This window comes from Cervus elaphus, chromosome 4 (assembly GCF_910594005.1).
Source record: "Cervus elaphus chromosome 4, mCerEla1.1, whole genome shotgun sequence".
Classification (NCBI taxonomy): Eukaryota; Metazoa; Chordata; class Mammalia; order Artiodactyla; family Cervidae; genus Cervus; species Cervus elaphus.
The window spans coordinates 9,471,407-9,494,362 of record NC_057818.1 but is presented as its reverse complement, the minus strand read 5'-3'; the positions used below and the strand labels follow the sequence as shown (position 1 = coordinate 9,494,362).

General features: G+C 43.1%; 1 protein-coding gene across 1 annotated transcript; it reads right to left on the bottom strand.

Annotated features, from left to right (window-relative positions):
- Positions 1–6,503: 6,503 nt before the first annotated feature.
- On the bottom strand, positions 6,504–21,529 carry ATMIN (ATM interactor). Its single transcript, XM_043898125.1, has 4 exons — positions 21,154–21,529; positions 12,129–12,254; positions 11,197–11,396; positions 6,504–10,242 (listed from the first exon to the last, which is right to left on the bottom strand). Exons 1-4 carry the CDS (start codon positions 21,478–21,480, stop codon positions 8,430–8,432), a joined length of 2,466 nt encoding a protein of 821 aa, XP_043754060.1. The 5' UTR covers positions 21,481–21,529; the 3' UTR covers positions 6,504–8,429.
- Between the last annotated feature and the right edge of the window lie 1,427 nt (positions 21,530–22,956).

The window sequence follows — 22,956 nt, the reverse complement described above, 5'->3', positions numbered from 1 at the left end:
CATTTTAAGGAGGCAGCATGTTATAATTCGGTGCCAATGACTCTCTTCCTACCTCCAGGTGATGACCTCAAATTAGGTTTTTGTCCTTGTGTGTTGTTGTTAGTCGCTCAGTTGTGTCCAGCTCTCTGCCACCCCCTGAACTGTAGCCCGCCAGGCCCCTCTGGCCATGGAATTCTCCTGCGAGAATACTGGAGTGGGTTGCCATTCCCTTCTCCAGGGGATCTTCCCGACCCAGGGCTCGATTCTCAAGCCGAACATAGAGGGCTCTGTGTTTCATCTTTTATTCTATTAGTTTGTATCATTAGTAAAACTTTCCGAACTCCTGTTTTTCTGGAGATTTAAAAAAATCACTGAGTGGAAGTGTGGCTGCAGCCAACACAGGCTCCTCCTGCAGAGCCTCACCTCCTGGGGGAGGCCACGCCGAGTTCTGGGGGTGCTGCTGAGCAAGTGCAGGGCCGCAGGGACTGGACACCCGGGAGAGTGTAGATTTGACAGCACAAGGGGACGAGGGCGAGGGGAAGGTTAAGTCAGAAGAAGACCCAGCAGTGTTTGGACAAGTATGGTGAGCTTTGGCTGCTCGGGGAGACTTCCTCTCATTTTTAGCTTTATTCTTTTTAGTCTGGACTGGATCTAATTTGCTTTCAATCTCTCCCTCTCCCTAAGTGCCAGAGCCCCAGCCCATCTCTCTGCAGGCTCCCCCAGCTGGCCAAGCAGGCTGAGCTGCACAATTGGAGTCCTCACACCTGGGACTTTCTGGGTGTCTGGGCTTGGGTCCGAGTGCAGCCTTGGTGCTGCAGTGCCGGGGCTCCTGAGAAGCCAGATGAGGAAGAGACAGGGGCTCCCGTGGCTGTGACTGAGGGCAGACGAGGGAGTTTGCTGGTACCACCGGCAACACTCGCCCACTGTCTGCCAGGCTGACTGCGGCCCTGGAGCCAGGAGAGGTTCTGTGCTGTGCCCTTGATGCCCAGGCTAAACTCTGACCTGAGTGCCACTAACCCATCACATGACACAGTAAGTCCACTTGAATTGGCAAGGCACTATTCTAAGTGTTCAGAGCCTGTTCTGGGTATTGCCTCCTTTTATCCTGAGCAAATTCATGAGGCTCAGGGCTCATTTTCTCCCAAGAAGAAACCCATCAACGGAGAGTTTGGGTTCAGGAGTGCAGCTTGGGCATCTGAAGGTGCCAACTTATCTGCAAGGAGAGGAAACAAGCTGGAGTGCTGGGTGGAGTGAATCGTGTAGGGCAAGGAAGGAGGACTTCGGAATGTCTTTCCTTCCTGTTAGATGGGACAGTTCAGACACAGGATGTGGTGAAGATGAGGAGGTAAGGTATGTAAAACGCTCATAGAGATTTGTGGTTTTCCAGGATGTCATGATCAGATCAAATACAAAGAGCTGGATCATTTCCCTTTAATGAATGCCTGGCTGTTCAAAATCATTTAGAAATCCTGTGGGCATGACCAGTTGTCACCCGGACTCTTTAAAAAGCTCACCTCCCTAACTTGTCAACTTGGGGGTCCTTGGTTGGGATGCCTGTCAATCAGTTCATGGGCCATCTTCATTGCCTGGCCCTTCTCCTCATCCTGTTTTGCCTGAATTTCTACTGCACCAGTCTAAACATGATTGCTCTGCAGACTTACACCATGTCTCTCAGACTGGTGTTGTGTCATCCTGAGGTGTTACGGCAAAAAATTTACTTTTCAAGTTTAATCTCACAGATCAAAACTATTATATATCTTCCTGAACACAGTCTTAAAGTAACTGCAGTGCAGTAACTAAAACTAGCACCATCATCCTTTTTCCTAGGAGCTGAAAACTAGACATTTTTAAATGGACTCTGTCCTATAAAATGAGGGGTTAGGGACTTTCCTGATGTTCCAGTGGTTAAGACCCTGTGCTTCCAATGCAGGAGATGCAGGTTCGATCCCTGGTCAGGGGGAAAAATTGAGGGAATTAATACCTAAGGTACTTCCTGATTCTGTCATCTTAATGAAGTTAACTTGCCTGTAAACATTACTAGACACTCAAATTGTGAACAGTTCTTTCTGTTATAGATTTGTGATCAGATTGACTCTGTATGCTGGCTTTTGTAGTGTGAAATTAAAAGAAAATCTAAGTGAATTTCAATTTCTACATTTCAAAAGTTGCTTACAGTAGAAGTCCTAAAAGATTTTTTTTTTTTTTTTTTTTTTACATAAGACCCAGGTGGCTCAGTGGTAAAGGACCCTCTTTAATGCAGAAGATGCAAGAGATGTGGGTTCGACCCCTGGGTAGATCCCTGGAGGAGGAAATGGCAACCTACTCCAGTGTTCTTGCCTGGGAAATCCCATGGACAGAGGAGCCTACAGTCCATGGGGTTGCAGAGAGACATGACTGAGCAACTGAGCACCCACCAGAACTCAGCTTTTCTAATACATCCTTTCTAAACAGCATACACACTTTATTTTAGGCTGTGCAGGGTCTTCGTTGCTGGGTGCGGACTTTCTCTAGTTGCGGCAAGTAGGGGCTTCTCATTGCTGTGGCTTCTCGTTGAGGAGCACGGGCTGTAGGGTGCGTGTGCTTCAGTAGTTGCTGCACACAGGCCCAGTAGTTGTGGCGCATGGGCTTAGTTGCCCCGAGGCATCTGGGATCTTCCTGGGCCAGGGATCAAGCTGCAGTATGCACACTTCTTAAAGATTTCAATGGCTGAGCATCTTTGGAAATAAGCATTGCATCCACAGCAGTGCTTAAAGTTCCACCTCACAACTGACCCTATCTCTTGGGCAGGACTTTTCAACCTTGGCACTACTGGCATTAGGGATGGGTAACTCTTTGTGTGGGGTTGTTTTGTGCATAAAGGAAAACTGAGCAGCATCTCTGGCCTCTATGCACTAGATGCCAATAGTCCCCTCCCAGTTGTGACAGTCAAGAATGTCTTTAGACATTGCCAAATGCCACAAGGGCCCAGGTGAGAATTAATTAGGGAATTAATTATCTAGAATCCAATACCTGTTTGCAGCTTCTCTGAAAGCTTTGCTTCGAGAGTGAGCAGAAGCCTTGGCACAGAGGCAAAGGGAATGTGGGAGAAGCTCCGCCTGCCTCATCCTGGGAAGCGCAAGTGCTCCTGGTTTTGTCCTGGTCCCTCAGGGCCTCCTGGGGTCACCTGCCCTGTTTCCCTCCAGGCCTGCTTTTCTCTGGGACCACTTCTCTCAGAGTTAACAGTAGGGCTCATTTAGTCGGAGCCAGGGAGAGCTGTAGGCATTCCCTGATTCTCTTTAGGAGAATGTGCATTATTGTTTTGGCAAGGTTTTCAAGAAAATTCTAAGATGCTAAATTTAATGGCGTAATTCAGAATTCTCTACTTTTCAACCAGTACTCTCCTCATGCTCACTGTGCTAAATCGCTGCGAATACTGAGAGGCAGCCCAGTATGTATGACCCTCCTTAATAGCCACTGGAAAATCGATACTTTATATATGTGAAAATGGCTTTTTTCCTCCCATTTAGCTAAAACGACAAGCCTTGCTCCCCTATGTCTTACAATGAAACAATTTCTCACTTACTTAAACTTGAGGAGTGCTAACTTGAAGACATAACATAAACTAGCCTTTTTTCCAGCAACACAGGAAGGTTAGGACTATTAACTGTAAAATGTGAAAGAACTGTTAGCAATTTCATTTCACATCTGCATGTGCTCTGAAGAGAAGTAGAAATCTAACTAATGAGATAAAAACCACTGGTCCCGATACTGTTCATGACTCTGCTCAGGCTCTGTTTTGTGGCCATTCACCAAATCCTCATGACGGATTTTTCTAATGTAATCCTAATGTAATCCCAGGAAAATGGAATGTTAGGGAGTTACCATTATAGTAGCTAATGAGAGAATTTGAAATCTGAAGACTTGCTCTTTAGACACATAGGTCGCAGAGAAACGGGATTTAAACAGTTCTAAAATATACCATACCAAAAGAAAAGGCGGGAAAAAAAATTATACCAGCCTACAACTCATTACATCAGTACTATAGTCTCAAATATAGCTAAATAAAAACTATTACCACAAACTGAACTAAGACAATGTAAACAGTTCCTAAAGCATCATTTGCCAAAGTTTGGATGGCTTCTCAAAAAGCAAACTATAAAATCTTAAGTTTTGAGAGCTCACTTTTTAAATAGGGAAGTCTTTGAGGAGCATTTTAAGGTTAGATATCCTTTCATGATAAGTTAATTCAGATGCACTGACTTCTGCCAAATTTTTATTGCAGCACAAGCTCTACATTTTCTGAAGTCACTAAATTTCTCGTTACAGCACAGGAAAAAGAAGATAAAGTAGGAGAGGTATCAGTTTCAAATTCAGTGCTAAGCAGCAACATTTTTGAGATGCAATCATAAAACCAAATATTTCACCCAGGACAAGGAAAAAGCAGTGGATCACCAGAAAGCAGAGTAAAAAGCTGCAAGATGTGAAAAACAAAAAGAAAAGCAAGAAAAGCAGTGAGAAGATGCCAAGCTTGGAACAAGGTCTTATTGACACATACTATGCTAATCTCACTTCTTTAGGCCAAAAAAAAGAAAAAAAAAGTCTTTGTTCACATAGGTAATATATACATCTTTGAGAATAACAAAGTCGCTATGGAGATAAATTTTTTAAAAAATATTTTTTTATTTTCTGAAATATTTGACTGTTTCAACTATAAACTAAAAGTTATAAATTTTGTTGTTTCTTCTTTGTAGTCTTTATGTTCTGTAATATTAACTTGCTAGATGGTAAAGGAACCAAGTTAATGGAAGGGCCTTGATAGTAAGTTTCTCCTGTGACAATCTTTGCTATTTCTGATTTTGTGGATTTAGAACAAAGTTACAAATGTGCTTATTATTTTATTAGTAAGGCAATATATAGATTTAGATTTTTTTCCCTTTAGTTGAAGGAAATGAATGAATACTGGCACTCTTCCCATTATAGACAATACTCTTATTCCCTCATTTGCTTCTTTCAAACATATTTTGTTTTTAAAGATTACTTATTCTTTCTGGCAGCACTGGGTTCCCTTTACCACATGTGGGCTTCTCACTGCCGTGGCTCCCCTGTTGTGGAGCACAGGCTCAGTAATTGTGGCCCACAGGCTTAGCCGTGTGGCATGTGTAATCTTCCTGGACCAGGGATCGAACCTGTGTCCCTGGCATTGTCAGGGGGATTCTTAAACACTGGACCACCAGGGAAGTCCCCACACATGCATATTTTAAAATAAAGAGCCCAAATGTGTTAATTTGAGGACAGCAACAATCTGAGAGTCCTTTCCATTTGCTCTTTAGCCTGCCTCTCTTGATAGATACACACACTAGTAAATGCAGTTCACATTTACTGCGAGAAACTTTGGATTTAAGCACTGCAAAACAGTGCTTTAAAACAGATATTTAAAGGACTATCATTAGATTAGCCTACATCTTGCTGAAAAAACTAGATTAACATTCGTATGTTTTAAGTCTTTTAGGTGTTGGGAGTAACCAGTAAGTCAAAAGACTGTGTACTTTCCTAGTGTCAGATCTAATCAGTGACACTTCAATGTACGTAAGATGAGCACACACACATATATAAGGAAAATAAAACCACATAATACTTGAGACTCCAAAGGCATCACCGACTCAATGGACATGGGTTTGGGTGGACTTCGGGAGTTGGTAATGGACAGGGAGGCCCGGCGTGCTGCAGTTCATGGGGTTGCAGAGTCGGACACGACTGAGCAACTGAACTGAACTGAACTGAACCAAAGGCATCATTCCTAAATGCCTCTAAGTTACACATTCCTCCCAGTCTTTGTTTAAGAGCCTTTTGAAGACAAATCTGAGAAGCATTACTTTAAATATTCAAGTAGGAAGCGCTCTTTAGTGTCAGTATTAGGTTAAGTTTGGACTGGAACTAAGATAAGCATTCTAAAAATTGAGATCATAAAGGATTACATGAAAGTACCACCCTGTCAGTTGCCACTAGTAAAACAATTCAACTTCACAACTAGACTAACACTGATATGTTTTCTTCCAATCAAAAGTAGCTTCAAACTTTGCATCTTTCAGGTAAGTCTATAAAAAATTTCTTCATTTCCCTTTATCTCAAAGGAATCAAACATATTGATTTGGCTTTCCTACAGTTAGTGACTGAGCAAAGAACTACTCATAGCCTTACTCTCACATATTTGCTCTTAGACCAGAACCACATTACTTACAAAGATAAAAGACACCCCATTATGAAATGGTGACATTTGGATGAAAAAAAGAGTAATTTCCTTTGAAAAAATTTTCCAAAAACTTAATGGTAGTTTTTATCAAAATAAAAACTTTACATCAAAATAGCAGCTTTGGTAATAGAATGTCTTTTTCCTTTCTACTGGGAAAACTTAGCATATTTTCATGAACAAAGTAATGGAGATAACTAGGCACAGTCATTTCATCATGTGACTTTCAGAGGATGATGAATTTGTGAAGAGTTAAAGCAACAAAGTCATGAATATGTTGAAGAATTCACACAAAAGGTAGAATTCTCACTTCTCTTTAATCACTGAGTTTTCAGCTTTTACAAATCTTAGAACAATTCAGGGAACTAAGGTTCGGGGTGGGGGACAGTTCTTACTGGTACATGAACTATTACATGCTCAATTTTCTGTAAATAATTCAGTTGGCTGGATTAACAAACATTGTCACAGAAACACAAATTTTTTTTTTAAAGCCATAGATCACTGCATATATATTTACAAAAAGCCAAAACAAACATGCACTTCTCCTTACTAGGAGAACTGAAATAGATGTTTGAAACGTTAAGGCAGTGATGATTCTAAAACATAATGAAATACTAAGTTAAGGCTTTATGTTTGTTTTGAAACCCATATTCATAGGCAACTGTGACCCAAGCAAACTTTTATCTACCAGGTTGAGTTCATCTGCCGAGGACATGTTATTTATCCATTACCACCAATGGGACAGGAATTAGTAGCAACACCAGTGATTTTCTCTAATTATTAGTTCCCTCCTTAGGTTGTATTTTGAGGGTTTAGTCTTCAGCAGCATAAAGCATGTGCCACATGAGGAATAGAGCATTTTTTTGGGTAAACTTAGAGAAATGTACAGACTGCATTGATTTTTACCTGCCTGAAAGCTGGCCAACAATCAAGAACTCAGGATCTTATAAATACAAAAAACCCTACAGGTGTGCCTGACTGCTCAGCCATCTCAAAACATATCATGTTCTGGGAGTACTGGATCTTCACCTCATTTTCTCTGAACACTGTTCAGTATTACCCTCTCTAAACAAACAAAGCAACATCATGCAGAATGCCGTATTTTAGACAGATCTATTCTAGAATTGCTATCTTCAAGGCACAAACACTATTCTTGCTAGACCAACGTGTTTCCTCATTCAAGGAAAAAAATGAGGTGGATGAAAAGATTCACTTTACTATAGTTGTTGATTGCACTCTTGCCCTAGCAAGCTTATGAAAAGTATGGAAATGTAACAGGGAATATCTTTTTCTCCTTACATCGCTGTTTTTATTGTTTTTCAACATTTAGAGCAACAACACTCAGAGGGTGGGGTGCACATTGAGCAGCAGCTCTGGAGCACCACCGTGGCCTTCGGTAGGGTGCAGGAGGGATGGCTTGTGGGACACACTCCAGGAGGAGCTAACGGGCGTGACTCCACAGCCCAGCCTTTCCAGAGGTGGGGTGACTTACTGTCACTCAGACTGAAAGGATCACTATTTACACTAGGTGCTTGCCGCTACTACTTTAAGCAATAATTGTACAGCAACATGTCTTGTGAGCAAAGCACTATACACTTATGTTCATACCAGGAACAGTTCACGTAGAGGGATGGCATTGACTATATGCAAATTGTCTCAGAAGCTAAAGACAACAGTAGTTTTCCTTTGTGTCTTCAAATCAGGGAAGAGTGAGATGTCAAAGCAGGTGAAGCTGTTGGTGTTTAAATCTGACGGTGCAGCGTCAGACTTCTTTACACGTTATCAGGGAACAGGAATTTCTTAACAAGCACTGGCAAGAGTATTTTAGGTGCAATTTAAGTCAGTCATGCTTTGACGAAAATGTTTTGAAGATCTGAAGTTTGTACCCTAGTCCTGGTGAGCTTGGCTTCAGCTAAATGGCAAGATGGGTTTTAAAGGTGTGAGATACATTTTTTTTTTTTAAAGAAGGGAAGACTACACTGAAAGGGCAAATGTCGGCAACACAAAAACAATCATGTTCAGATCAACATCTTATACTTTATAATACACTCACAAATTTTTACACAAATTTCATGTTTACAAGTACAAAAAGGCAAAGAACCTCAAAGAATCGAAGTAACTGTATCGTCGACTACATTCAGTAGAGTTAATACTGTTGTCCCTGTTCTTCATCTTCTAAATCCAGAAGGGAACTGTGAATCCATCCCCCATGTGGACTCCGCTTTCAGAAGTTGGAGACTGGGTGTAGTTCTGCACATGTCTGGGTTTCAACAGAGCTGAACTGAGATTCCATTGTGTTCCAGGCCAGATCGGCCAGAAGAAAGTCATCCATTGCTGTCTGAGTTTCATTGCTGGTGAAGAATAAGCTCCCCAAAGTTTCGAAGCCAGAGTTCATGGTCTGTGTTTCAGCAGTGTTCAACTGAACTTTGCTTTCCAGGGCAGGCAGGTTTTTAGCAGTGGAGATTCCGTCAGTCTGGGTCTCTGTGTCAGATGAATCAGTACTCATGGAAAAGCTAGAGTGTTTCAGGATACTTCCCAATGGCAGACGGGGGCTACTGTCTAAAAAGAAGTTCAGGTCTGTCTGTGTCTGTGTGTCAAACATCTCAAGGCCTAAGAAGCTAGAATTCCCCCTACAACTGTAGGCCTGGGCAGAAGGGTCTGCAAGGAAGAAGTCAGTTTGGGTTTCTATGTCCAGTGACTCCAAGACTGGCTCAGTGGTCATGGTGCTAAGCTCACTCTCCTCGGTTTGTGTCTGTATATTTGAGGCTGAAAAGAACTCTTCGATATCAAAATCAATTGCAGGATTCTGGGTTGGGCCAGATGGGAGCTGGGTGTCAGGTCCAGTATTTGTGTCAGACAAAAGACTACGATTGTCCAGCGTCTGACCAGGTAGGTTACTTGACAAGATGTTTTCTAGATCACTTAATAAATCCATGGTTTGGGTCTGATTATCTATCATGTTCTGTGATGAAAGCATACTATTTGGTGCACTGAAGTTTATAATTGGGGTGGATTTCTCAATGTCTTGAGTTAAAGTTTTAGGGTGGTTCTGAGGTAACAAGTCATGAGTTACAGTCTCTGCTACTAAGCCGCTGCTTATAATATTGTCTGTAGACACACCGTATGATGAATGGACACTCTCAAAAATGTCTCCACACATTACAGCTTGGTCCATCTGTACTCGGTCCTCTGCTGGACTTTCCATTCCGCTGGTCTGAGTTTCTCTGGAGATCCCACCTGGCTGGAAACTGGCATCTATAAATGCATCAGTCTGAGCAGCGATGGATGAGGTTACCTTAGAACTGGGCAAAAAAGTCTGAGTTTGAACACTGATGGGAAGGGAAACCTGGGAACCAAATGTCAAATCAGTTTGCGAACAGGACGACACAGAGGAGTCAGGGCTGGCCCACTGTGCAGACGGCATGAACTGTGGTGTGGTGTAGGACAGGTCTGTCTGTACATTGATGGAAGAAATGCTGTTCTTCTGACAAGTGTTCCCAAGTTCTTGTAACGGGCTAAATGGACTTTTACCCAAGTTCACTTGAATACCTGTGCTAATCGGCTCAACAGCAACAGGATTGACAACTTTTGAAAGAGGGAGGCTCTCCTTGAGAGAGCAGGCCTCCGAATCCAGGCCGAGGATCAGGGTTCCAATGGACAAGGGCAGTAAGTGCACGGCCCCGGGGGCAGAGCCCTGCTGGTCGACACCCAACACCACAGGCTGGGCTGAGGAGTCGGCTGTAGGCACGAAGACGGGCACAGGAGAAAACTGCATGACGGGGAGTTTAACCAAAGCCACTTTGGGCTTTGGTAAAAGCAACTTCTGAGGGTACCTTGGAGCTGCTGGAAGAGTCTGCTGTTTGGCATTAGAGCTGCAAGAGTCTTCAAAGGAAGCCACCATCTTTATTTCTGAAGTTTCTAGTTCTGGAGCGTCTGGCCGTGGAACTGGTTGGTTGCTCAGGGATTCAGCGGTCTTCCTGGACAGCTTCTGGCTGTGCAGGCAGTTTTCCATTTTCCTTTTCTTACTAGGTGGATCCCTGAAAGCAACGGCAGAGTGAAAAAGAGTGAAGTGATTTTAAACTGCAGCTTTCTTCATCAACTCTGGCACTGTGTCTTCACTTGTAAGCTCTATGTCTCACATCTACAGCAGGGGTCAGATTCAGCCCAGTGAAAAGAAAGCCCCTTCGTAACCTGGCCTATTACACAGAAGTTCAGAAACATGCAAACAGGGAAGGAGGAAGCACACCTTCTTTGGGTAAAGCTCTAAGTACCAGAACTCAACTTAGATCCGTAAGCATCAGGAAGCTAACATATAATGCAGTGATTATCATTTCTAAAATAGGAAGCTATTAATCCAAATATAAATTTGACCTTTCAAATGAAGCGGTTTCATGACTTAAAAAACTCTCCAACAATCCAGTATCCCTCTAATAGAATAACGATGAACGTTTCGGAAGAATTGAAAACTCAGTAGGGGCTTCCCTGGTGGGCCAGTGGTTAAGAATCCAGCTCCAATGCAAATGACACAGATTTGACCCCTGGTCCGAGGAGATCCTGCCTGTGGTGGACCAACCGAGCCCGTGCACCGCGACTACCGCCGCCTGCGCTCCATAGCAAGAGAAGCCGCCACAGTGAGAAGCCCTGGCATCGCACACAAGAGCAGCCCCCGCTCGCTGCAACTAGAGAAAGCCCATGCAGCAATCAAGACCCAGAAGAGCCAAAAATAGATCTTTAAGAAAGCCCAGTAAGTTTCAATTGGGAATAAGAAGGACCTTTAAAAGGACTTGGTGGAAGAGTAAGGAGAACAACTGGGTGAAGTAGATGTGGATTATTTACTAGTACTGCTGCCATTTCCAAAAGTTCCCTTCTTCTCGTCTCATCTTTCCTCCACCATCCCTCCATTCTCCTCAGGCTAACGGCTCTCCAGGAAGTGTCGCCTGAAGCTCTCCCCACAGCTGCTGGCTCTCGGGCCACCACCCCCTCCCCCTTACCTGTGTTCTGCAGGGATCTCATGGCCAGTTCGGTAGATGTGGGACTGTAACGCAGTCCTGCTGGCATAGGGACAGCCACACGTGCACTGGAAGGTCTTGCCACAATCCTCTGCATGTCTTTTCAAGTCCCACTCGGTGCCATACGAGTTGCTGCACTTACTACACTTATGCTTCTTTTCAGCATGCATTTTCATAAAGTGCTAGGAAGAACACAAAGGGACCAAAATGAAAATCTGCAACTGCTCAAAACCTTTCAAAAGTCATCAACATACCCCAAATAACAGTGATTTTACAGGATAAAATATAGCTGTGCAAATCAAAAGAATGTAAAAGCAGGCAAGCTGCCCTTTATCATAAGCTTCATCTCTGTGAAAAGTTGAGACTGTTTTGGAAACAATCCGTGGTATCCACCCCCCAGGTTCTGATTTACAAGTAAGTGCTGCAAGCAGAACAAGTCTTGGGGTCCTTCTCTCAGGACGCCCTCCAGCAAACCCTCAGGGAAGTGTTTCAGTTTCTTCCAGTCCAGAATCACCACCTTCCCCATTGACTGGGTCCCTCCCTTCTCTCTAAGGGAGCTGCTTCTGAAATTCTCTTCCTACAGTTTCTTACTCCCATAGGGAGAACATCTCCCTATGCCTCTGCTCCTCTGACCTTGAAAGATTCACAGCAGAGATCTGGAAGCACACCCAATTTATCATACTTTGCTGACCTGGTCTCTCCAAATCCACTCTGGACATCTTCCCCCCCAGAACCAGCCAGCCTTTACTCACACCCACTCATTTTTCTCCAAGTGAGAGACTTGGGTGTCTGTCCTTATAAGCAGCTTTCTGCTCAATTCTCTTGGTATGATTGGTAAGTAATTAGAATACACTGGATTTATGGCATCTGCATTTCATTCCTAGAGAAGTATATAGTTAAGACAAGTAAAATACCTGTTTTACGAGAGAAAATTGAGAAAATGGTCTGTCAGGGCCTCTAGGGCATCCTTCAATTGGACAACAGTAGAATTTCGGTACAGTTTTCAAATCTTTTCTTACTGTTGGATTTACTATGCCATCCTGAAAAAGAAAAATGAAATAATTATCTTTAAAAAACCATCAGAATGAGTTGGGAGTGATAATGCGGAAGGACTAAAGATGTGCACAGGGATCTTTATAGAGTGATGAAAACATTCTCAAGTTTGGGATTGCAGTGATAGTTGCAGAACTGTACATCTACTTAAAAATAACTGAATTACTTAAAATGGGTAAATTTTATCATGCGTAAACTATAACTTAATACATGTTAAAATTTTTCAAAACAAGATAAACAAAAAACAACTATGTTGTTTAAAAATCTTCTATCCATTTCTTTAACATTCCTTCTAGATTTAAAAATCTCTGTCCTTAACCCAATGTCTCTAATTGTAAGAGTTTCTCAGGCTCAAGACTAGTGTCATCCTTAAGTCTTCCCTTCTTTTTTATCTCACCCTCACTGAATTAGGGTGAGCCTCTGAAAAAAACCTCCTTTGACTATGATTTAGGTCTTCCTGATAAAGAGCACAGTGACCCTCTCTGACCACACTATGCCCCCCTAACAGAGCTAAAGCTGCTGACACAGCTCCTTTATGGCAGCATGAATACAGGCACCAGGCTCTAATCTGAAATTTAGTGATTATTATAATGGCCAGCGATAACACAGATTTTACTACTGTGCCAGGCATTGCTGTAAGCGCTTCACATACATATATTAACTCATCCGAGTTATCCTTTGCTATTAAGTATGTGACTGACTTTTTGACTGGGGTTTTTAAAATAACTAGTGAGTTAATTTAGCTTGAAGTACTATCTTACTGCCCTTAATGAACCCACATACGTCAGGAGTGAAACACCTATGGCCTCCTGTATAATTCTTAACTGGCCACCACCAGTTGGCCCCAGAGGAAGGTGTGTGGGGGGTTGGAGTGATGAAGGACCTCTCTACGGGTCACTGGAAACAACCAGACACATGTTCAGGCCTCAGCTGCTCCAGCAGCACCTGGATGTTTTAGTCCTTATGTGCTGTGATGAGAAAGGATTCAATACTTCTGGAACATGCCACCTCCTCCTCTACCATCAGCATGTACCTAGACAGGAAATGAACAACCGTGCGGCTAAGACTCCCTTTGGTTTAACAATCTCCGTAGATGATCCTAATGTGCAGCTGAGCTTAAGAACCATGGTGCAGTGGTTAAACCCATGGATTCTGGAAACATGGACTGCTGTAGTTTGAATTGCTCCTTTCCTTTGACCTTGAAAAACTTAACTGTCTTGGTTTCCTTATCTGTAAAGTAGGCACGATTATAGGACCTCCTGCAGGGCTGTGGTGAGTGCTCAGTTAATTAGTTAACAGTATTATAGACCGGCGCTTGTCACATAATCCCCCAATGGCTCAGCAGGTGAAGAATCCACCTGCAATGCAGGATCAATCCCTGGTTGGGAAGATTCCCTGGAGGAGAAGTACTCCACTCCAGTATTCTTGCCTGGAAAATCCTATGGACAAAGGAGTCTGGTGGGCTATATATAGTCCATGGGTCCCAAAGAGTCAGACAGGACTGAGCGACCAAGGCTATCACATAATCACTCCATTATTATACCTACTAGTTATCTGCTGTAGAGATTTTTGTTGCTTCTCTTGCTTTCTGCCAACCAACTTAGTGCCAATAAGCTAATCTAAACTCATGCTATACATTAAATACTGTTTTTGTGGTAACAGAAATAAAAGCAAAGTAAACAGATCAGATTGAATCAAACTTACATGCTTTCGCACAGCAAAGGAAACCATAATAAAATGGAAAAACAACCTGTGGAATGGGAGAAAATATTTGCAACGATGCAACATAGAAGGGCTTAATGTCTAAAACATACAAACAGCTCATATAACTCAACAACAAAAAACAAACGACCCATTGAAAAAACAGGTGGAAGAACTAAATAGACATTTCTCTAAAGAAGACATACATATGGCCAATAAGCACATGAAACATTACTCAACATCGATAATTATTAGAGAAATGCTAATCAAAACTACAGGGAGCTACCACTTCACATCAGTCAGAATGGCCATCATTAAAGTCTACAAATAATAAACACTGAAGAGGTGTGGAGAAAACGGAACCCTCCTAACTGTTGCTGGGAATGTAAGTTGGTGCAGCCACTATGGAAAACGGTATGAGGTTCCTCAGAAAACTAAAAATAGAGCTGCCATATGATCCAGCAATCCCACTCCTGGGCATATATCCAGATAAAACTATAATTCAAAAAGATACATGCACCGTTATATTCATAACAGTGCTATTCACAATAGCCAAGACATGGAAACAACCCAAATGTCCATCAACAGATGAATGGATAAAGATGATGTGCTATATACACAGAGTACAACTCAGCCATAAAAAAGAATGAAATGACGCTACTGGCAGCAACATGGATGGAACTAGAAATTATACTAAGTGAAGTAAGTCAAGAGAAAGACAACTACCATATGATATCACCTATATGTGAAATCTGAAATCTGACACAAAATAATTTATCTATGAAACAGAAATGGACTCACAGATATAGAGAATAGACTTGCGGTAGCCAAGGAGGAGGAGTGCTGGGGGAGGGACAGACTGAGAGTTTGGGGTGAGCAGACTCTAACTAGTATATATAGAATACACAGACAAGGTTCTACTGTATACTCCAGGGGACTATATTCAATACCTGGTGATAAACCATAACAGAAAAAAATATATAAAAAAGAAGGTATACATATGTAAAACTGAATCACTTTGCTGTGAACATAACATTATAAATCAACTATACTTCAATTTAAAAAAGAAAATCTATGGACTCATCTTAAAGAAAATATTATACTTGTGGAAGTCTGACTAGAATGCTGCTTTTGTTAAAAGAAGGACATCTGCTAGGCTCAAATGACAATAACACTGTCAGCAAACTCATCCCATTCACCAATTTATCTTTTTTAAAGGAAATACTTTTTAAACTTATATTATTTTCCTTCTAGTATATAATATGCAAGAAAAAAATGAAATGTGAAGAAGATATTAAGAAAGACTCTAAAAGCCTTAATTCACTTAACCATTACCAAATTCTTCTTTAGTTATATGCCAAGGAGGCGGCCCTCTTCTGTGTTTTAGTCTGTCAAATGTTCTATAAAACTCTGCTTACAGGGTCACCACAAAATTCATGCTCATTTCTAAAACATTTTCAATTTGCTTAGCAATCCTTTTATTACCCCTTTTCAAATTCCCTATCATGTTATACCTGTTCACTTCCCTTTTTAAAAAATTAATAAAATTTATTTTTAAGAGTTGTGGAAATTACAGAGTTCCCATACACTATATGCAGTCCCCCATCCCACTCCAATATAGCCTGCTTCACTATTAACATGTCTCAGCAGAATGGTACATTTGTTTACAATTGATAAAACTACACTGACACATCACTATGATCCAAAGTCTATAGATTATATTAGAATTCACTATTGGTGCTGCACAATCTATGCGTTCTGCCAAATGATAATGACAGCTATCCATTATTATAATATCATACAGAGTGTATTCACTTCCCTACAAATCTGTGCTCCACCTATTCATGCTACCTTTCCCTGTAAGCACTGACAACCACTGATGACCACTCATTTCTTTCTGGGGCTGATACTCCATTGTCTGGATGTATCCCTGTTATTTACTGATTCACCTCCTGAAGGACATCTTGGTTGCTTCCAAGTTTTGCTAGCTATTCTTTTATAATGTCTCCTACCACCTCCTCATCTTTCCTTTCTCACTGCTACCATCAATAGTTCAAGTATTCCTGACTTTCTGTTTGGACTGTCTCTAGCCTAATTTCTAAACCTTCAATTTTCTTTTCATTCACATGTTGCCAAATTCACCTTTCTAAAATATAGCTCTGGTTATAACATTACCTCACTCAAACATATTCGAGGGCACTCCAATACTGCTCAAGTCCAAATTCTTCTAGCCACTGGGACATCCAAAGTCCTGACTAAACAGCTTCAAACTACACATCTTTTCTGTCATTTCTCTGTTACATCTAATGGAACTACTTAACATTCCCCAAATGTTTTCAAGAGGAGGAATATATACTTGCTGCACTTAGGAATCTTTTAAAGAGTAAATGTTTATGGTCACCTAAGTCAAAGTTGTATCACACACCAGGATGAGACACTAAAGGCAGCCATACTGATGGCAACATCTTGCTGTTGTCATTACACGTGTGGCAACAACCTGGTGCTGTTCAGTTTACCGCATTCTTAGGGCCAATGCCTCTGCCCATCCCAACACCACCTCTCTACCCCAGTTCCTGACCTTCTGCCCATCCCTGTTTAGAGACAATAAGCTCTGAGATGAGAACAGGGGAGAAAAGAAATGGTGATGGCACAGTAAAATATGAACTGCAGTAAAAAGTGGTATTTTCGTTCTTAAGTGCTATATACATTCTAGAATAAAACTTAGCAGACTTTTTTTTTTTAACTTTACCTTCTGTGCATAACTGAAAAAAATATACAGAGAATACTTCATGTTTTGTGTACTTTTTTGGGTACCAGTTTATAAAATCTTTTAAATAAAAGAATTTGAAAAAGAATTTATGAGAGGAAACAACTAAAAAACAAGCTGGAGAAAGATAAAGAGAAGAAAAGCAAGAGGAAGGACCCCGATGAAGAAGAGAGGATAAAAGCAAAGAATTGTGGGAACTGTGGCAAAAATTGGGGGGGAAAAAAGGCACTGTAGCTTCTCAAGCACCTCTCTGCATTCATAGAAATATATCCAAGAAGAAAAATAGCTTGCTCTGTTATTGTAAATTTAAAATTAGAAGTCTTTGTACAATATGATCTGGAGCAACTTGGAATCTTTAAGAAAAAAAAAGAAAAAACTGCTGGCAAATCATTAAAAATAAACCCTGAACCGAACATAACATAAAATCCACTACGCCATGCTTTAAAAATATGTGTTGCTGGATAAGATGTTCTTTAATGGTCCTTGTGTCCCTTTCACTATTTTCAAACATGAGGGATAAAAGAATCAAGAAATGCTCATCTACTCCTACTCTTCTTTTCCCCGAATCAGCAGGAACCCACATAAAATCACAAGGTATTATGTACCTTACAACTTACAACTCTATCTCCATTTTTATCCATCATCATTCAGAAGAACTTGTTAATCGTAAGGGCATATGTGCGTAAGGGCAGGATACCTTTTGAAGAAAGGTTAGAATAAAATAAGAACCCCACAGCAACCAATGGGGAAGGGAAGAAAAGATGATCATAATCTAGGAGAAAAAACAAACTAGGAAAGAAAAAAAACTAAAACAAACTAGGAAAGAAAAAAGAAAAGTAGGAAAGAAACTAGAATTATGTAAGTAGCTGTAATCAACGGAAGAAAGGGAAAGTCTCCATGGAATACTATGCATATCTCCAAGCAGACATACTCAGGCTTCCGGGCCAACAGGGAGCTCCCCATCAGCTCTGTCCTCTTTCCCCTACCCACCCCAACACTTGGAGATCATCAAGTGTCAAGGACAGTGTTTGAACTCAAGAGCCTGCTACTCTGGCTCCTGACTAAGTGTAGATTCACCACACTGGCCAACACTATGCAGATATGGCTGGTTTGTCACATAGGCCACCTTTATTAAAAAAAAGAAAAGAAAAGAACCCCCTTCCACCAAGACAGCAGATGTTCAGGGGCCACATGATTAGAAAGACAGAACAAGGAAGCAAAGTGAGCCCGTTTGACAAGAAAAAAACGACGATGGTTCAGGGTGAGGTTTCTCCAGTTTCCCCTGAAACAGGTCTCTCTAGTGACCTAGAAAGGAAACTCAGGAGAGTCCATTTTGGGGTTGTTCAATTTTCAGTTCAGAAAGAGATCGTGAATGCAGTGTGCTGTCTTCAGACAAGAGAAATTTGAGAAATGACTAGAACTAGAAGAATGGCTTCACACAGATTCTAAGCAGGAGAGGCTACTGATACTCAGCTGGGCTAAAGTTCAAGTAAAGACCTGACTGTCAAGATCTGCACTTGCCTCAAACATATTCCTTCTTCTTAGTCTACTGTATGCTCAGAATTGGTATCGTCAGAATTCCTGAACTTTATATATTTTAAAAACACAATTAGAAATAAACTTATTCAAGCTAGGCTTCAGCAGTATGTGAACTGAGAACTTCCAGATGAACAAGCTGGATTTAGAAAAGGCAGAGGAATCAGAGATCAAACTGCCAACATACACTGTATCATAGAAAAGGCAAGGGAGTTAAAAAAATCTACTTTTGCTTCATTGACTACGCTAAAGCCTTTAACTGTGTGGGTTACAACAAATTGTGGAATACTCTTAATGAGATGGGAATACCAGACCACATTACCTGCCTCCTGAGAAACCTGCATGCAGGACAAGAAGCAACAGTTAGAAGCGGACATGGAACAATGGACTGGTTCCAAATTGGTAAAGGAGTACATCAAAGCTATATATTGTCACCCTGCTTATTTAACGTACATGCAGAGAACATCATGAGAAATGCTGGGCTGGATGAATCACAAGCTAGAATAAAGATTGCTGGGAGAAATATCAACAACCTCAGATAATGCAGATGATACCACTTTAGTGGCAGAAAGTGAAGAGGAACTAAAGAGCCTCTTGATGAAGGTGAAAGAGGATAGTGAAAAAGCTGGCTTAAAACTCGACATTCAAAAAATGAAGATCATGGCATCCGGCCCCATCACTTCATGGCAAATAGATGGGGAAACAATGGAGACAGTGTCAGATTTCATTTTCTTGGGCTCCAAAATCACTGCAGAAGGTGACTGCAGCCACGGAATCAAAAGACGCTTGCTCCTTGGAAGAAGAGCTAGGACAAACCTAGAGAGTGTATTAAAAAGCAGAGACATCGTTTTGCTGACAAAGGTCCTTATAGTCAAGGCTATGGTTTTTCCAGTAGTCGTGTATGGATGTGAGAGTTGGTCCATAAAAAAGGCTGAGTGCCGAAGAATTGATGCTTTTGAACTCTGGTGTTGGAGAAGACTCTTGAGAGTCCCTTGGACAGCAAGGAGATCAAACCAATCAATCCAAAAGGAAATCAATCCTGAATATTCATTGGAAGGGCTGGTGGTGAAGCTGAAGTTTCAGTACTTCAGCCATCTGATGCGAAGAGCCAACTAATTGGAAAAGACCTTGATGCTGGGTAAGATTGAGGGCTAGAGGAGAAGGGGATGACATAGGATGAGATGGTTGAATAGTATCACTGACTCAATGGACATGAGTTTGAGTAAATGCAGGGAGACAGCAATGGACAGTGAAGCTTGGAGTCCTGCAGTTCAAGGGGTTGCAAAAAGTCAGACAGGACAAAGCAAATGAACAATTGTATACTACCAAACCAATCCTGAGAAGTATTGATACATGGTATCTTTTGCTTAAAGGATGCTTCACAAGGTCTGGACAGATATAGCTCCTGACAGCAGTTCCACAAAAAACAACAATATAAACGTGTTAAAAAGTGCTTGCCAGAATGATGTTCAGGCCAACAACTGTAAAGGGAGTCCTCATCAGACTGGCCACTTCCGTTGTGCTTAGAGATGTAATGTCTGCCTTAGTAATTAATCAGTGAGGGGATGAGCTGAAGGTGGGTGATGGCTGTTACATATGAGCTCAAGAGAACACAGGGATTAGGCTGCAGAATTCCTACAAATACATAGTTCATCCACTCAACTTAAAATATGATTAAGCAAGGGAAGTGTTTAATTAAAATTTAGTATGAAGGAGAAAACAGGAGAATGACCATTCCCAAAGTTACTGCACTTGTGTGTGGAAGCAACCCAGGACTATCATGGAAAATTGCAGTTCCACCTGCAGGGAAAATTACAGACCCACCTCCACAGTACATTTTCTGATTGGGCTCCCTCATCTTCCTAAGAACACTGCTGCCTCTCTAATCAGCTGGAGCTGGAAGTGGACAGCCCTTCATGGTCATCATATCTGCCCTACTACAGAAGACAACCTCAAGCTTTCTGTTAAATTCTTATCAGAAGTCTGATTCTAACAACATTCCTGAGGAAGCTTTTCCTGTAGGGCAGACATACCATGCAGGAAGCCAGGTGATTTAAACTTGCTCCTCAATCAAGTCAGACCACCAAAAGCTACATACTCACAATGTAGGTTCAATGACACACTTTGAAATTACGTTCTAAGCCACTGTTGGCTTAGAGACTTTAAGAAGTGGTGGAAGGAAACGTCCTATTGTAATGATTGAGAAATTATGATTTAAGAGGTATGGGGTGGGGCTGGACCGCTGAGTTTTTAATAAGCATTCCACAGACGTGCACTTCGGGTTGAAAAAAGAATCACCGATCCATTTTATTTAAGGTGGAATGGACGTTCAGGATTATTGTCCTGTAATTATATATGAGGTCCCCTCTTAAGATCCTCGGGCGAGACTTCCCTTAGGTCTCATTCCTGAGCAAAGCTGATATTACCAACGCGGTAGAACTTGTTGCCAAATCTGCAGCTCCCTGCTGACGACTGGGCAGCACCCAAAGGCCCGAAGGAGGTGCTTGTGGGTGTGGTGCAAAGAGCGCCGGCAAAGACCCGAGCCCGCGTTTAAAGCCCATCACTACGCGGACAGCGTCACCGGTTTCTCTCCAACAACAGGACGGAGGTGCCGAGAGAGCTCCCGGCACGACCGTGAGAAACGCCCGGGCAGCCGCCGCGTGCGCGCCGGTGGTCCCGCGGGTCGGAGCCCGACAGCCTGGCGCGTGACACAAGGCTTTCCCCTCGCCGTGCCCTCCCGCGTCCGGGCTTCCACTCTCCCTGCCGGGACCCCCCTCGGCGGTCCGGCCCGCTCCGAGGGCCGCGGCGGCCCCCACCCCGCCGCCCGCGTCAGACGCTCGGTGGCGCCAGGCCCCGGGAGGCGCGGCCCGCGGCGGGCTCACCTGCAGGCGGTGGCTCTTGACCAGGTGCATGTTGAGCGCGGGGCTGTTGGGCAGGATCTTGCCGCAGCCGCGCACCGTGCACAGGATATTGGTCCGCACCGCCCGGGACAGCTCGCTCACCGACGGCTGGATGAGCTCCCGGGCCGGCGGCGTCGAACCCGCGGGCTGCTGCCTTGCCGCCGGCGGTCGCGGCCGGCTGCCTCTCAGCCTCCCAGGGGGCACCCACGGGCCCGAGGCGGCGGCGGCTCCCCTCGCGGCCGCCGGGACGGCCTGGGCGCCCGAGGCGAGAGCCGCGGGATCGGCCGCCGCCGCCTCAGAGGCCGCCATGGCTCTCGCGCCGCGGCCGGACCAAGCCAGCCAGCCCCGCCTCCCGCCGCAGCGACTTCCGGCAGGGGGCGGGGCCTTATTAGCATCCGGCGGGGCCCGGGCGGCGGCGCCCCCTGCTGGAGGCGTAGGGCGCGTCAGCGGTGGAGCGCCGCCAGGTGAGGAGGGCGGGCCGGGTGTAAAACTTCACAGGGGGTCCTGGGGACAGGTAGGACGTTTAGGCCCCTCTGAGCCTCATTCGCCTTCCTAGAAATCTGAACCTCGGGCAAAAGTTGGATACAAGAAAAAGCAATGCGCTCGGGAACTTTACTTCCCAAAGATTAGAAATAAACCAGGTGTTCAAGAGCAGCAGAGGCCAAACTTTGTTAATTACAACGATCTGTTTACCAGACACTGGGAAATGAATGCACTTTTCATCCAGTATATCATTTTGCCCTCGAAACAGCCCTCGCGGGTACGTACTATGAATTCTTCCTCATCTGCAGAGAGGCAAGTAACTAGCCTGAGGTCACATTATACAAAAAAAAGAACTGTTATAATTGACCTAGTTAATCATTTTAGAGAGGGTAGATTTAGTTGCCTGTATTTTATTTTAACTGGTGAATTTTGATTACTATTTGGGAGACAGTGTAGCTCAGGGCAGGGTTCCAAAAACGAAGTAGGAAGAGGGACCAGATAGGTCAAGTCAATGAGTGTAGGAGGCCAGGTGTAGGTAAAAGGGAGGGGTGAGGACCCCAAGGAAATGAGATCTAGCCTAATCGGGGCAGCTGCTACCAGGCTTTGGTATTGCCATGTTTATTTTTCCAGATTTTTATGTGAAAACTCCCAACTTTTTAATATATTGGCAGCTCTGTTTGTATTCTACTGCTGCAATATGCAATAACAAGCTACCACACACCTGGTGACCTGAAACAGTTTGTCACTCACAGTTCTGGAGGTCAGAAGTCTGAAATAAGTCTACTAGGTGAAGATCAAGGTGTGGGCCTGGCTGCATTTCTTCTGGAGGCTCTATGGAAGAATCTTGTTTACTTGCGTTGTCCAGCTTCTCAGTAATTAATGGTGAGTCGCGTCCTCTTCACATCACTCTGATTTCTTCAGTACTCACATGTCCTTCTGCTCTCTTCTATTCCTTTTCCAACTTTTGAGGACCTAGTGATTACATTGGGTCCTTCCAGGAAACTTGGGATAACTTCCCCATCTGCAAAGTAACAGGTTTATATATTCCAGGGACTAGGATGTGGACATCTTTGAGATGGGTACTGTTTTGCCCACCAGAGTAACTAATTCTGATTTTTATAGTACTGTGTGCCAAAAAACCCCCACGTGTGAGACAGCATCCATAAGGCTTTTCTTTCTTCCAGCTCGGTGTCCAAGAGGGCAGACTCAAGTCTGACTGCCTGGGTTAATTAGTTAGTTAGTCGTTCAGTTGTGTCCGACTCTTTGTGACCCCATGGACTGTAGCCTGCCAGGCTTCTCTGT

Coding starts and splice junctions, on each gene's coding strand:
- ATMIN (XM_043898125.1), bottom strand. CDS start 21,480: ATGGCGGCCTCTGAGGCGGCGGCGGCCGATCCCGCGGCTCTCGCCTCG. Junction 12,255..21,153: donor TCAAGAGCCACCGCCTGCAG/GTGAGCCCGCCG, acceptor TTTCTTTTTCAG/GATGGCATAGTAAATCCAAC. Junction 10,243..11,196: donor GAGATCCCTGCAGAACACAG/GTAAGGGGGAGG, acceptor CGTTGCTTTCAG/GGATCCACCTAGTAAGAAAA.